At 50.5% G+C, this 13,155-nt stretch overlaps 1 protein-coding gene across 1 annotated transcript in view; it reads left to right on the top strand.

Moving 5' to 3' along the window:
* Positions 1-4,841: 4,841 nt before the first annotated feature.
* LOC138257126 (vomeronasal type-2 receptor 26-like) overlaps positions 4,842-13,155 on the top strand; it is a 92,786-nt gene continuing 84,472 nt past the window's right edge. Inside the window, exon 1 of the mRNA XM_069205887.1 lies at positions 4,842-4,853. Within this exon, the coding sequence (XP_069061988.1) occupies positions 4,842-4,853 (12 nt within the window). The remainder of the gene's footprint in view (positions 4,854-13,155) is intronic.

The raw sequence follows: 13,155 nt of genomic DNA, 5'->3' as shown, positions 1-13,155 counted from the left end.
GGGCATTCCAGGGTATATTTTTGCTTTGACCAGGGCTCAGGCCAAAAAGCAAAAAGGACAGGGTGACTTGGATCCTGGAAGAATGGACCAAGTGCTCCCTAAAGCTAGGGTTAGTAAGGGTAAATCACTACCTACTATCCCTCCCTCTACAGTGGATTCTACTTCTGAGGAAGAAGAATTTCCACCCTGTGCAGAACCTACACCAGAGGAGCTGGAAGCAGACACTGCTGAGCTTTTGGGTGAAGGGGGGCCTGCCAGGGAGGAGCTGAGTGTGGCACAGCATACCTGTCCCACACTAGAGGGTCTAAGGTAGCAAGCTGTCAAACAAGCAAATGGGGATGTCAGTGACTCTCACAGAGTTTACTGGGAGGACAACATCTTGTACACTGAAGCAAGGGATCCAAAACCTGGAGCTGCCAGGAGATTGGTGATTCCTCAGGAGTACAGAAAGTTCCTCCTAACTGTAGGCAACGACATTCCCTTAGCTGGACATTTGGGGCAAATGAAAACTTGGGACAGGCTTGTTCCCTTGTTTCATTGTCCTAGAATGTCAGAGGACACAAAGGAATTTTGTAAGTCCTGTGAAACCTGTCAAGCCAGTGGCAAGACAGGTGGCACTCCAAAGGCACCCCTTATTCCACTGCCTGTGGTTGGGGTTCCCTTTCAAAGGGTATGGGTTGACATAGTTGGCCCCCTTGACCCTCCTACTGCTTCAGGCAATAGGTTTATCTTGGTGGTAGTGGACCATGCCACCAGATATCCTGAAGCAATTCCTCTAAGGACCATTGTAGGAGGCTGGACTGGCTTGTAGTGAGTACCAAGGGGTACTTACACCTTACACCAGGCCCAGGTATCGCTTATTAGTGTATTGGGTGTCTAGCAGCTTAGGCTGATAGATAATGGTAGCTTTGCAGAGCAGCTTAGGCTGAACTAGGAGACGAGTGAAGCTCCTACAGTACCACTAGTGTCACTTGCACAATATCATAAGAAAACACAATACACAGATATACTAAAAATAAAGGTACTTTATTTTTATGACAATATGCCAAAGTATCTCAGTGAGAACCCTCAGTATGAGGATAGCAAATATACACAAGATATATGTACACAATACCAAAAATATGCAGTATAGTATTAGAAAACAGTGCAAACAATGTAAAGTTACAATAGGATGCAATGGGGGCACATAGGGATAGGGGCAACACAAACCATATACTCCAAAAGTGGAATGCGAACCACGAATGGACCCCAAACCTATGTGACCTTGTAGAGGGTCGCTGGGACTGTAAGAAAGCAGTGAGGGTAAGAAAAATAGAACACCCCAAGACCCTGAAAAGTGAGCGCAAAGTGCACTAAAGTTCCCCAAAGAGCACAGAAGTCGTGATAGGTGAATTCTGCAGGAAAGACCAACACCAGCAATGCAACAACGATGGATTTCCAGACTAGAGTACCTGTGGAACAAGGGGACCAAGTCCAAAAGTCACGATCAAGTCGAGAGTGGGGAAATTGCCCAGGAAATGCCAGCTGTGGGTGCAAAGAAGCTGCTACTAGGCAGTAGAAGCTGAGGATTCTGCAGGAACGACAAGGGCTAGAAACTTCCCCTTTGGAGGAAGGATGTCACACGTTGTGAAGAGTTGTGCAGAAGTGTTTTCCTACCGAAAGACCGCAAACAAGCCTTGCTAGCTGCAAGGTCACGGTTTAGGGTTTTTGGATGCTGTTGTGGTCCAGGAGGGACCAGGATGTCGCCAATTATGTGAGGGGACAGAGGGGGCGTCCAGCAAGACAAGGAGCCCTCTCAAAAGCAAGCAGCTCCCAGAGAAGTGTCATAACAGGCAGTACAAAAGTGGCGTGAAACAGTGCTTACCCAAAGTTGCACAAGAGAGACCCACGCCGCCGGAGGACAACTCAGGAGGTCGTGCAATGCAGGTTAGAGTGCCGTGGACCCAGGCTTGGCTGTGCACAAAGGAAATCCTGGAAAAGTTCAGAGGAACCGGAGTAGCTGCAAAAGATGCGGTTCCCAGCAATGCAGTCTGGCGTGAGGAGGGAAGGACTTACCTCCACCAAACTTGGACTGAAGAGTCACTGGACTGTGGGAGTCTCTTGGACACAGTTGCTGGATTCAAGGGACCACGCTCGTCGTGCTGAGATTGGACCCAGAGGACCGGTGATGCAGTCTTTTGGTGCCTGCGGTTGCAGGGGCATGATTCCGTCGACCCACAGGAGATTTTTTCGGAGCTTCTAGTGCAGAGAGGAGGCAGGCTACCCCCACAGCATGCACCACCAGGAAAACGGTCGAGAAGGCCGCAGGATCAGCGATACAAGGTTGCAGTAGTCGTCTTTGCTACTTTGTTGCGGTTTTCAAGGCGTCCAGAGCAGTCAGCGGTCGATTCCTTGGCAAAAGGTGAAGAGAGAGATGCAGAGGAACTCTGATGAGCTCTTGAATTAGTTATCTAAAGAATTCCCCAAAGCAGAGACCCTTAATAGCCAGAAAAGGAGGTATGGCTACTTAGGAAGGAGGATAGGCTAGCAACACAGGTAAGAGCCTATCAGAAGGATTCTCTGACGTCACCTGCTGGCCCTGGCCACTCAGAGCAGTCCAGTGTGCCAGCAGCACCTCTGTTTCCAAGATGGCAGAGGTCTGGAGCGCACTGGAGGAGCTCTGGGCACCTCCCAGGGGAGGTGCAGGTCAGGGGAGTGGTTACTCCCCTTTCCTTTGTCCAGTTTTGCGCCAGAGCAGGGCTGGGGGATCCCTGAACCGGTGTAGACTGGCTTATGCAGAGATGGGCACCATCTGTGCCCATCAAAGCATTTCCAGAGGCTGGGGGAGGCTACTCCTCCCCAGCCCTGACACCTTTTTCCTTCTCTGAGGAAGTCCTTTGTTCTGCCTTCCTGGGCCAAGCCTGGCTGGACCCCAGCAGGGCAGAAACCTGTCTGAGGGGTTGGCAGCAGCAGCAGCTGCAGTGAAACCCCGTGAAAGGTAGTTTGGCAGTACCCGGGTCTGTGCTAGAGACTCGGGGGATCGTGGAATTGTCTCCCCAATGCCAGAATGGCATTGGGTTGACAATTCCATGATCTTAGACATGTTACATGGCCATGTACGCTACCATGTTACATGTTACCATGCTACATGTTACCATTGTGACGCTATACATATGTAGTGACATATGTATAGTGCACGTGTGTAATGGTGTCACAAAGTCTGGGGAATTTGCCCTGAACAATGTGGGGGCACCTTGGCTAGTGCCAGGGTACCCACACACTAAGTAACTTAGCACCCAACTTTTACCAGGTAAAGGTTAGACATATAGGTGACTTATAAGTTACTTAAGTGCAGTGGTAAATGGCTGTGAAATGACGTGGACGTTATTTCAATCAGGCTGCAGTGGCAGGCCTGTGTAAGAATTGTCAGAGCTCCCTATGGGTGGCACAAGAAATGCTGCAGCCCATAGGGATCTCCTGGAACCCCAATACCCTGGGTACCTCAGTATCATATACTAGGGAATTATAAGGGTGTTCCAGTATGCCAATGTAAATTGGTGAAATTGGTCACTAGCCTGTTAGTGACAATTTGGAAAGAAATGAGAGAGCATGACCACTGAGGTTCTGGTTAGCAGAGCCTCAGTGAGACAGTTAGTCATCACACAGAGAACACATACAGGGCACACTTATGAGCACTGGGGCCCTGGCTGGCACGGTCCCAGTGACACATACAACTAAAACAACATATATACAGTGAAATATGGGGGTAACATGCCAGGCAAGATGGTACTTTCCTACACCCAGTGGTTAAACTATGCCAATACCCTCGGAACTGGTCAGCTAACACGAAAACTAAGGAAAACAGCCTGACCAAAGCTGAAAAAAGACCAGGAGGAATCCCCAGTCAAGGGACTTCAGGAACACCCTGGACCTCCCACCAGAGTGCCTGTGTTGTGCTGCAAATGACCCTTGAACCAACTTATCTTCTGCTCCTGAGGGCCTCCTTGCGCACAGCTCCTGGCTCACTGATTCACTCTGCATCCGTCCTCCCTGTGCCCTGCACCAAAGAACCTGCTGTGTCCTCAGGGTGCCCCACCCCAAGTGATGTTTCCAAGTGGTCCTTCGCAGTGGCCCTGCACCAGCTCCAGAGACCTTTTCCCGCTGCTCCCGCTGGAGCTGGGAGCCGTCCAAACTCCTCCAGCTGGCACAGTGTGCCCACCAATGACCTCGACCAACCTGCAAATGAAGAACTTGGTAAACCTAGAGTGTGAATTTATGTCTATATTTAAAAGTTATTCTACATTGATTCCTATGATGCGTAATTGCACACAGAAAGGCTATTTTTATTAAACTTCAAAAATTCTTAACTAATTCTGATTTTATTTGAAGTATTTTTGTATATTGGTCTAAAGTTTTTCCTTTGCATATGTGAGTTGCAAGATTGATGCTGTGAGTACAACAAATACTTTGCACTTCTCCAATATTGGCCTAACTTCTTGACCAAGCTGCATTAAAAGGTACAGCATTAGGTGGTCTAGTTTTTATTCCTGTAAACCAATGTGTGGTTGTCTGGACTCCCTGCACAATGTGCCTAGCTTTTCACATAGCATAGAGAGCCAGCCTCCTACAGTACCAAGGACTCTGTCACCAGTGAGGATACCCAAGGTCTGCAGCATGTATTCTACCTCCCTAAGGGACCCCTCACCACACACATGCACACTGCCATTGCAGATTGTGTGTGTTGCTGGGGAGAAAAAGGTAAAGTAGGCATCGCATCCCTTACAGGGATCCATGCCCACAATCCATTGCATGTGGCATAGGTAAGTCACCCCCCTAGCATGCCTTACAGCAGTAACGGCATGATGAGGATACAGGTGAGGGCCTAGCTGCATGAGTAGTATGCCCCTGCATTGTATAATTCCATTTTTAGACATTGTAAGTGCAGTGTGGTCATATTAATTACATGGGCTGAAGGTTTGTCATTACGAACTCCACAGCTCCGTGATGGCTTCAATGAAGACTGCGAAGTTTGGTATCAAACGTCTCAGCACAATAAACCCACACTGATGCCAGTGGTGGATTTATTGTAACATACACACAGAGGGCATCTTAAAGATGCCACCCGTATTTTACCCAACCCTTTAATGCAAGACAGACAAGTCAGTGTCAGCCTGCCACTAACAGACAAGTATCTGACCCTATGGGTGAGAGCCTTTTTGCTCTCCGGGGTTAGAAAGAAAGTCTGCTCTCGGTGGAGGTGTTTCATACCTCCACTCTGCAGAAACTAAACCACTTGGCAGTGAGCCTCAAAGGCTCAGACCTCCTGTTACAGTGCCCCAGGGCACTCCAGCTAGTAGAGATGCCCACCCCCAGACCAGGCCCCACTTTCAGTGTCAGGTCAGGCAGGAACATTAGGGACAACAAGGACGAGTAACCACTGCTGATAGGAGCACCCCTAATTTGTCCTTAGCTGAAGTGACCCCCTCTGTGCAGTATCCTCCATCTTGTTTTGGAGGAGAGGGACCAATAAGGATAGGAATGTGCACCCCTCCCCAAAAGGAAGTGTGTACAGGAATGGTATAGCCTCCCTCAGGAACAGTAGCCATTGGCTACTCTCCTCTGACCCCTGTAATGCCCCTAAATCTAGTGTTTAGGGGTACCCTTGAACCGTGCTCTTCAGTTTTCTGATGACCTGAAGAAAAAGAAGAGGAACCCAGCAGTGAAGACCCTAGACAACAACTGACTTGGTCTCAGCCCTACTGGCCTGGCTACAGCTTCAAAAAACCCTGATCCAGGAAGACAATGCATTCTGCAGGACCAGTGACATCTACAAACCCCCAGAGGACTGCCTGCCCAGCAGAGGACCAAGACCTCCTGAGGACAGTGGCCCTTTGCAGAAGAAACCCTCCAAAAGGACTCTAGAACCACCCCGGATCCACAGGCCCTGCCCACTCTGCACCCGATGCTCACGCCCCAAGTCCTGGTGGCCCACCGGATGAAAGAAGGTCCCCAGGCAATTCTCACCTCGAGTCCACCCTGTTTTGACCACTCCTGGCCAACGCAATGATACCTGCAGCCTGAATCCAGGCGACCAGATCCGATGAAGATACCTGACACCCAAGGAGACCCCTGCACTCACAGCCCCCTGGCCTTGGGGAATCCAACTGATGGTCCAGCCTTTGGTTTTCTGGAACCAACACCTTGGACCCAGCCTGCAGCATCTTTTGTGACCCATCGGGGTCAACCTTTTGAAAAGCATTGGGCACCCAGCTCTGTGTGTACACCCTGCACCCTGCTGCCCCTGAGCCACTGAGAGTGTGTGTCTCATGTAAACCTGTGCCCACCCCCCCAATGCTGATCTAAACTCCCCATGGCCTCTGTCCAAGAACCACAGGTACTTACCTGCAATCTGATTTCTACTAAGTACCACCAGTCCTTCTGGGATTCCATCAACCCAACACCAACTTTGGCCTTTGCACCCAGCCAGCCCTGTGTTGCTGGTGGTGCAGTTTTGGTGTGCCTAAAACTTGAACTGTGGACATCCTAACCCTCAAAGACTGGAATCACCTTATTTTCTAGTAATAAATAACTAAATATATTTTAGTCATTGAGTGTGTGCCTCATTTCTTGACTGTGTGTACAACAAATGCTTTGCACCACCCTCTGATAAGCCTAAATGCTTGACCACACTACCACAAAAGAGAATATTAGTAGTATCTACTTTAGCCTCTGTTAAGCCTCTGGGGAACCCCTGGACTCTGTGCACACTATACCTCATTTTGGTATAGTGTATACAGAGCCAGCTTCCTACAGGTGACCATGCCAAAAAGGGTAATTTCCTATAAGCAGGCAAAAAGTAGGTGGGTGATAGTACACCCCCAACACAGGGTTTTGCCTAGTCAAGGTCCCACAAAGTAGCCCCTGCTCAACTCCTCATAGCTTGACAATGAGCAGGCAGGCTTAACTTAGAAGAGATGTTTGTAAATCATTTAAATAACCAATGAAGTAAATACGTAAGACCCAACATACAATAAAAACCCCACACCAATTTATAAAAACAGGAAATCTTTTTATCTTTAAAATGCCACCAAAATGACAAAAATCCATCATAGGAAATGTGAGATATGATTTTTCTAAAGATTAAAAGTAACTAGCTTTTAGAAGTCAATAAAACTTAGAGGTAAAGATGCACTGGACTGGGTCACAGTAAAGAATTCCAGCCCCCTGCAATGTTCCAGAGTGTTTCTTGATAGAGGAAAGTGGTCCACAACCCCAATGCAAGGTTCCAGAATTCTCTGAGTTGCTCCTTGGATCGATGGGAACACAATTCCCACAATGTACCTGGCCAAATCCTTGTAAGTCCACTAGGAGCACTCCCGGCTAGGGACTTATGTGGAAGTTGGTGCAGGTAAGCTCTTTTATCTTGTTGCTTTCAGGGCGACCACTACTGAATCCTTTTTGAAGCAAGACAAAGTCCTTTGGGCTGTGGGTCAAGTGTGCAACAGGAGCAGCACTTCAATGTGAAGTCCTCTGGGTTGCAGACCCGGGTTCCAGAAGGGCAGTCCTTCTTCTTCTTGTGGTTTCAGGCAGCAGATCTGAATTCCAATGCAGATCAGCCACTTTTATTCAATCATCTTGGGGGTCAGGCACTGGGGATTCTTGTCCAATGGGCTCCAGGGTACAACCCAGCAGTATGACAACTTCCTCCAAAGTGTGTACCTCATTTTTATCAACTCCTTCCCTGGACATCTGAACATTCCTCTCTTAAGCAATCTGTGGGGTATCGGGTAAGAGTGCAGGCCTGGTTACACTCCTTTCTGAGTGGTCTCCTTTTGAAGCCTCAGCTTGCTTCACCCAGCCCCCTTCCTGGCCTGACTGTACCATCTGCCTCCCTCCACTAACAGATAACCTCTGCTCAGGACAGGCCACATATCACCTAATCAAAGCATCCTGGATAATTCTGTTAGGGCTGACCAATCAGGAGAGGCCACTAGCAGGCTGGAATTTGGCTTACAGGGAAGAAAGTCTTATAACCTCTTGTCCTTATAAGTTATGATACATTCAACAATGACATTAATCTTCTACCTGTATCAGAAGCAAGAAGGAATCTCCCTTGGGGTGAAGTAGTAACTCCCTTGCTTCTGCAGGCACCAACTGTGATGACGACTGACTTCGTGGATACCCTCTCCTACTGAGCTGCATGGATCCTGCAACACAGGTGGTGGACTGAAGTGGTCCAGACAGTCCTCTCTTTCAGCTGTCCAACTTGGGTGGAGGTAAGCCCTTGCCTGCCCACGTAGAAGAGTACACCCATGCACCGCGTCCTTTGCACCTGCCAAGGCTTGTTGGCATACTTTGCACCAGAACCTCAGGTATCCTGAGGCTCCAGCCCCCAGAACTCCTTTCTGCGATGCACAGCTCCCTGAGTTTTTCTCTGTTGGCGTGGGAGCCTTTTTAGTAGTGCTGTGTGGGCCTGTTCTGCGACTCTCGTGTCCCCATCCTGTGGGACTCCTGTGGGTGCTGTCTGGGCTTCTGTGGGCTCTCTGAGTCGCTGAGGGCCCCTTCTGATTCCACCTCCTGGATGGAGTCCACCTGGTTCTTCCTGGTCCCCAACAGCTCCACTTTCCAATAACTGCGATCTTTGCATGTGCCAAGGTTTGTTAGTGGGACACAAAGACGCAAACCTGATTGCAATTCTCCTTCTGGTGTGGGACATCACCTTCATCCTCCAGGAACCCAACTTAATCTTCTTGGGTGCAGTGCTGACTCTTCTTCTCCACCAGTGGTTCAACTCTTGCACCTTCATCCTTGTGGGTAGGGCTTCCTGCCCTTCCTGGACTCTGCTGTGGTTCTTGGACTTGGTCCCGTTTGTCCACAGGTCTTCTTGTCCAGGAATCCACTGTTGGTGTCTTGCAGTCTCTTCTGGGCTCTGCATAATTCTTCTTCTTTCCTTTGAGTGTGATCAGTGTTTCTAGTACTCCCAGCTCCCCTCTACACACTACATTTACATAGGTGGGTGACCAACTTTCGCATTCCACTTTCTTAGTATATGGTTTGTGCTTCCCCTAGGCCTATTTCTAACTATTGTTATTTTCACTATTTGCACTGTCTTCTAACTGTTTTTATGCCTATTTCTGCATACTAGTGTACAAAATTTGTGTATTACTTACCTCCTGAGGGGGTATAGTCTTGTTGGTATTTTTGGTATTTGTGTCACCAAAATAAAGTACCTTTATTTTTGTAACACTTAGGGGGTCATTCTGACCCTGGCGGCCGGTGGCCGCCAGGGCCACCGACCACGGGAGCACCGCCAACAGGCTGGCGGTGCTCCCACGAGCATTCTGACCGCAGCAGTTCAGCCGCGGTCAGAAGCGGAAAGTCGGCGGTCTCCCGCCGACTTTCCGCTGCTCGGGGGAATCCTCCATGGCAGCGGAGCGCGCTCCGCCGCCATGAGGATTCAGACACCCCCTACCGCCATCCTGTTCATGGCGGGAAACCCGCCATGAACAGGATGGCGGTAGGGGGTGCCGCGGGGCCCCTGGGGGCCCCTGCAGTGCCCATGCCAATGGCATGGGCACTGCAGGGGCCCCCGTAAGAGGGCCCCAAAAAGTATTTCAGTGTCTGCTTTGCAGACACTGAAATACGTGACGGGTGCAACTGCATCCGTCGCACCCCTGCAACTACGCCGGCTCAATTCTGAGCCGGCGTCCTCGTTGCAGGGGCATTTCCTCTGGGCCGGCGGGCGCTCTTTTGGAGAGCGCCCGCCGGCCCAGAGGAAATGTGTGAATGGCCGCCGCGGTCTTTTGACCGCGGTGCGGTCATTTGGCGGCGGGACTATGGCGGACGGCCTCCGCCGTCCACCATAGTCAGAATCAGGCCCTTAGTGTTTTCTTTCATGTGTGTAAGTACTGTGTGACTACAGTGGTATTGCATGAGCTTTACATGTCTCCTAGATAAACCTTGGCTGCTCAACTACAGCTACCTCTAGAGAGCCTGGCTTCTAGACACTGACTGACTGCACTATACTAATAAGGGATAACTGGACCTGGTAAAAGGTGTAAGTACCACAGGTATCCACCACACACCAGGCCAGCATCCTACATCTGTCAATTCCTTTAAGTTTCAGCTTTGCGACTATACTCTACCTAGAACCCCAAGACTTTTGGTTCGTGGAAGCTCCTTGGCGAGTCATGGGAATAATGCCACCGGATTGCTAGCCAGCGTCATTTATGGTCGGAACTACGACGGGATCTGATCATCTTCCAACTGCTGACTTTCGTTCTTGATTAATGAAAACAATCTGGGCAAATGTTTTTGCTTTGGTTTGTCTTTCTCTGGTCTAAGAATTTCACCTCTAGTAGCACAATACGAATGCCCTCTGCCGTCACTCTTAATCATGGCCTCAGTTCTGAAAACCAACAAAATAGAACAGAAGTCCTATTCCATTATTCCTACCTGAAGTATTCAGGTGACCGGTCTGTTTTGAGCACTCTCATTTTTTTAAAGTAAACTCTTCTGACCCCCAGGACACTCAGTCAAGGGCATCAAGGGGTCGCTGAGAGGCAGGGGCTAGGACAGACGTAGCTTGCCTCATGGCGGACTGCCAGTGCAATCCCAAGATCCAACTACAAGCTTTTTAACTGCAGCAACTTTAATATACGCTATTGGAGTTGGAATTGCATTGACTGCTGACACCAGACTTGCCCTCCAATGGATCCTCATTAAAGGATTTAAATTCCAATTACTGGAAAGAGTCCTGTATTGTAATTTTTCATCACTACCTCCATGAGTCAGGAGTGGGTCATTTGCATGCCTGCTGCCTTCCTTGGATGTGGTAAATGTTTTTTGGCTCCCTTTCTGGAATTGAACCCTGATTCCCTGTTACCCATGGTCACCATGGTAGGCACAGAAAGTACCATAGAAAGTTGATACGGCAGACATCCGAATGTATTGTCGCTGTCGCTGGGACGTGAGATCGTCCCGAGGTTATCTAGAGTTGCGAGAGTGGCCAGGTGCCCCCGGATTGGTGTTGGTCTGATTTATACACGCATTCCACGAGGTCAGCACTTGCTGGCATGTATTAGCCCCAGAATTATCACAGTTATCCAAGTAACATATGGAGCAGTCAAAGGAACAATTGCTTATTTAATGAGCCATTCGCAGTTTCACTGTACCGACCTTTGCGCCCCTCAGGGAGAAACCTGCTGTAAGGAAGCCCCTGCCCGGGGCTTGCTTGGGTGGGCAGGGCAGGCGCATGGGCAACAGTGAGTGCTAGCCTTCCCTGTGGCCAAAGATGGCTGGGCGAGGTGCAACCTGGGTGAGATACAGGGGTGCCAGCCGGAATGGGCTGGCGGGGACACCACACAGAATGGTCGTTCCAACCTACTGCGTGTAATGTGATCGGTGGAGGAGGGCGGCGGTGGTCTCTGGGACCTGGCGCCACCCAGCCCCTTCGACTCTGGTTGGACCGCTGGAACGGTGCAAGCTGCCGGACTGCTTGGCCTTCTCTCTGCTGGGAAGAAGGGCCTCTGTAAACAGCAAGACCTCAAGCAGGACTGTCCCTGGGTGGGTGGAAGCTCTCTGCTTGAAACAACAGCCAAGGATAGCCAAGCAGTCTATCCCTAAAAAAACCTAGGATGCCCAATTGATCACAGTGTGGTGCTGGATGGGCCCCCTTCCCTGGTAGGGGACAGGCCACCCAGCGATGGGATGTCGGTTTCAATTCTCTGCCTTCTCTCAGGAAGGCACGCTTAGAGGACAGGGCTGGGAGGCAGCCACACACCCGGGCCCAAGGGGGTCCAGTCTGGGACCTGATAGAACCCGACAAAAGAAGTGGACAACAGGGGGGGTGCAGAGTACCAAGTCCCTGATAATCAAGAGGAAGGCTACCCCCCTTTCTTGTATCCTGTGTGCAAGGAGGGACAGAGGGGAACGTTGACACGAATGCACACAACCTCTTGGAACCCTGGCTAGGCTGGAGGAAATGAATGAGCCCTCATCTGGACTTCCAGGGCAGCATGACCATCTGGACGCACCATTTAAAAGCACTGCACATGACCAGATAGCCATGGGGCTTGGTGCAAATAGATGGTCATGTTCGAAGGACGGTCATCTAGTCATGTTGTGGCTTAATGAAGAGGTTTCCGCTTCTCCTTGGAGAAGGATGGGAACTCTACAGGCTGGGTGCTCAGAGCCCCAGCTGGGCATTAGGCACGGGGATGGGCAGGGGGGCTGCCGGAGGCACTGGTGAAACTGGAAGGCCTCCCAGGTCCGATTGACTCCATCCCTCCTGGGCTCATGTCGGTGCAGCAGGCCAGAAGATGAAGCCCAGGATGGGGGCTCCCATAACTTCTGAACATTCCCACACAAGAGAGGCCTCCCTGGACCCCGTCCTATGTGCCTTGCCACATGGCAGGCCAGAGGAGAAAGCCAAGGATGGGGGCTCCCACCCCAAGGCCTGCTGGAGCCCTGGGCTTGGGGCCCTGAACCTGACCTGGCAGCGGAAGCCTCCCTTTGACTGGTGGACTGCCAGGCCCAGGCCCTTTGTGGTGCAGCAGGCTGGCGAAAGGGAGACCCCGGCCCAGGGCCTTGCTGGGGCCTGGTTGAGGCTCATGAACCTGGCCACATAGGGGAGGGCTCAACGGGCCCCGCCGGACCTGTTCCAGGTGCCTTGCCACTCATCATACCAGATGACGAAGCCCAGGACAGGGGCTCCCACCCTGGGGCCAAGCCTGGGCTCCTGAACACGATCCATCAGGGAAGCCTTCCAAAGTCTGATAGACTCCCCACCCTGGGCCCTTCACAGCAAAGCAGGCTGGAGGACGAAAGGGCCTGGTAGGGCCTCCCGTGGCACAATAGGCCCCATCCCAGGTGCTCTGCCACACAACAGAGAATGGAGAATGGGACTCAGGATGCCAGCCCAGGAAAAATGGGGTATGTCCCAGTAAAATGTCAAAACTGTGATGAAAAACATGTTTTCCTGATTCTAGTCTGCCCGGTCCTAAAATCTGGGAAGATAGTAGTTTTAGCACTGCAAACCCTTTGTTGATGCCATTTGCAGGAAAAAAATAGATGCTTTCTTCTGCAGCACTTTGTTTTCCATATTTCCTGAAAAAAACAAATGTTAGCTGTATTGTGGCTAATTTCTCATCCCCATTAGGGGAACCCACAAATTCT

The sequence above is a fragment of the Pleurodeles waltl genome, chromosome 1_2, assembly GCF_031143425.1.
Source record: "Pleurodeles waltl isolate 20211129_DDA chromosome 1_2, aPleWal1.hap1.20221129, whole genome shotgun sequence".
Taxonomy (NCBI): Eukaryota; Metazoa; Chordata; class Amphibia; order Caudata; family Salamandridae; genus Pleurodeles; species Pleurodeles waltl.
This window is presented reverse-complemented; position numbering and strand designations above follow the sequence as displayed.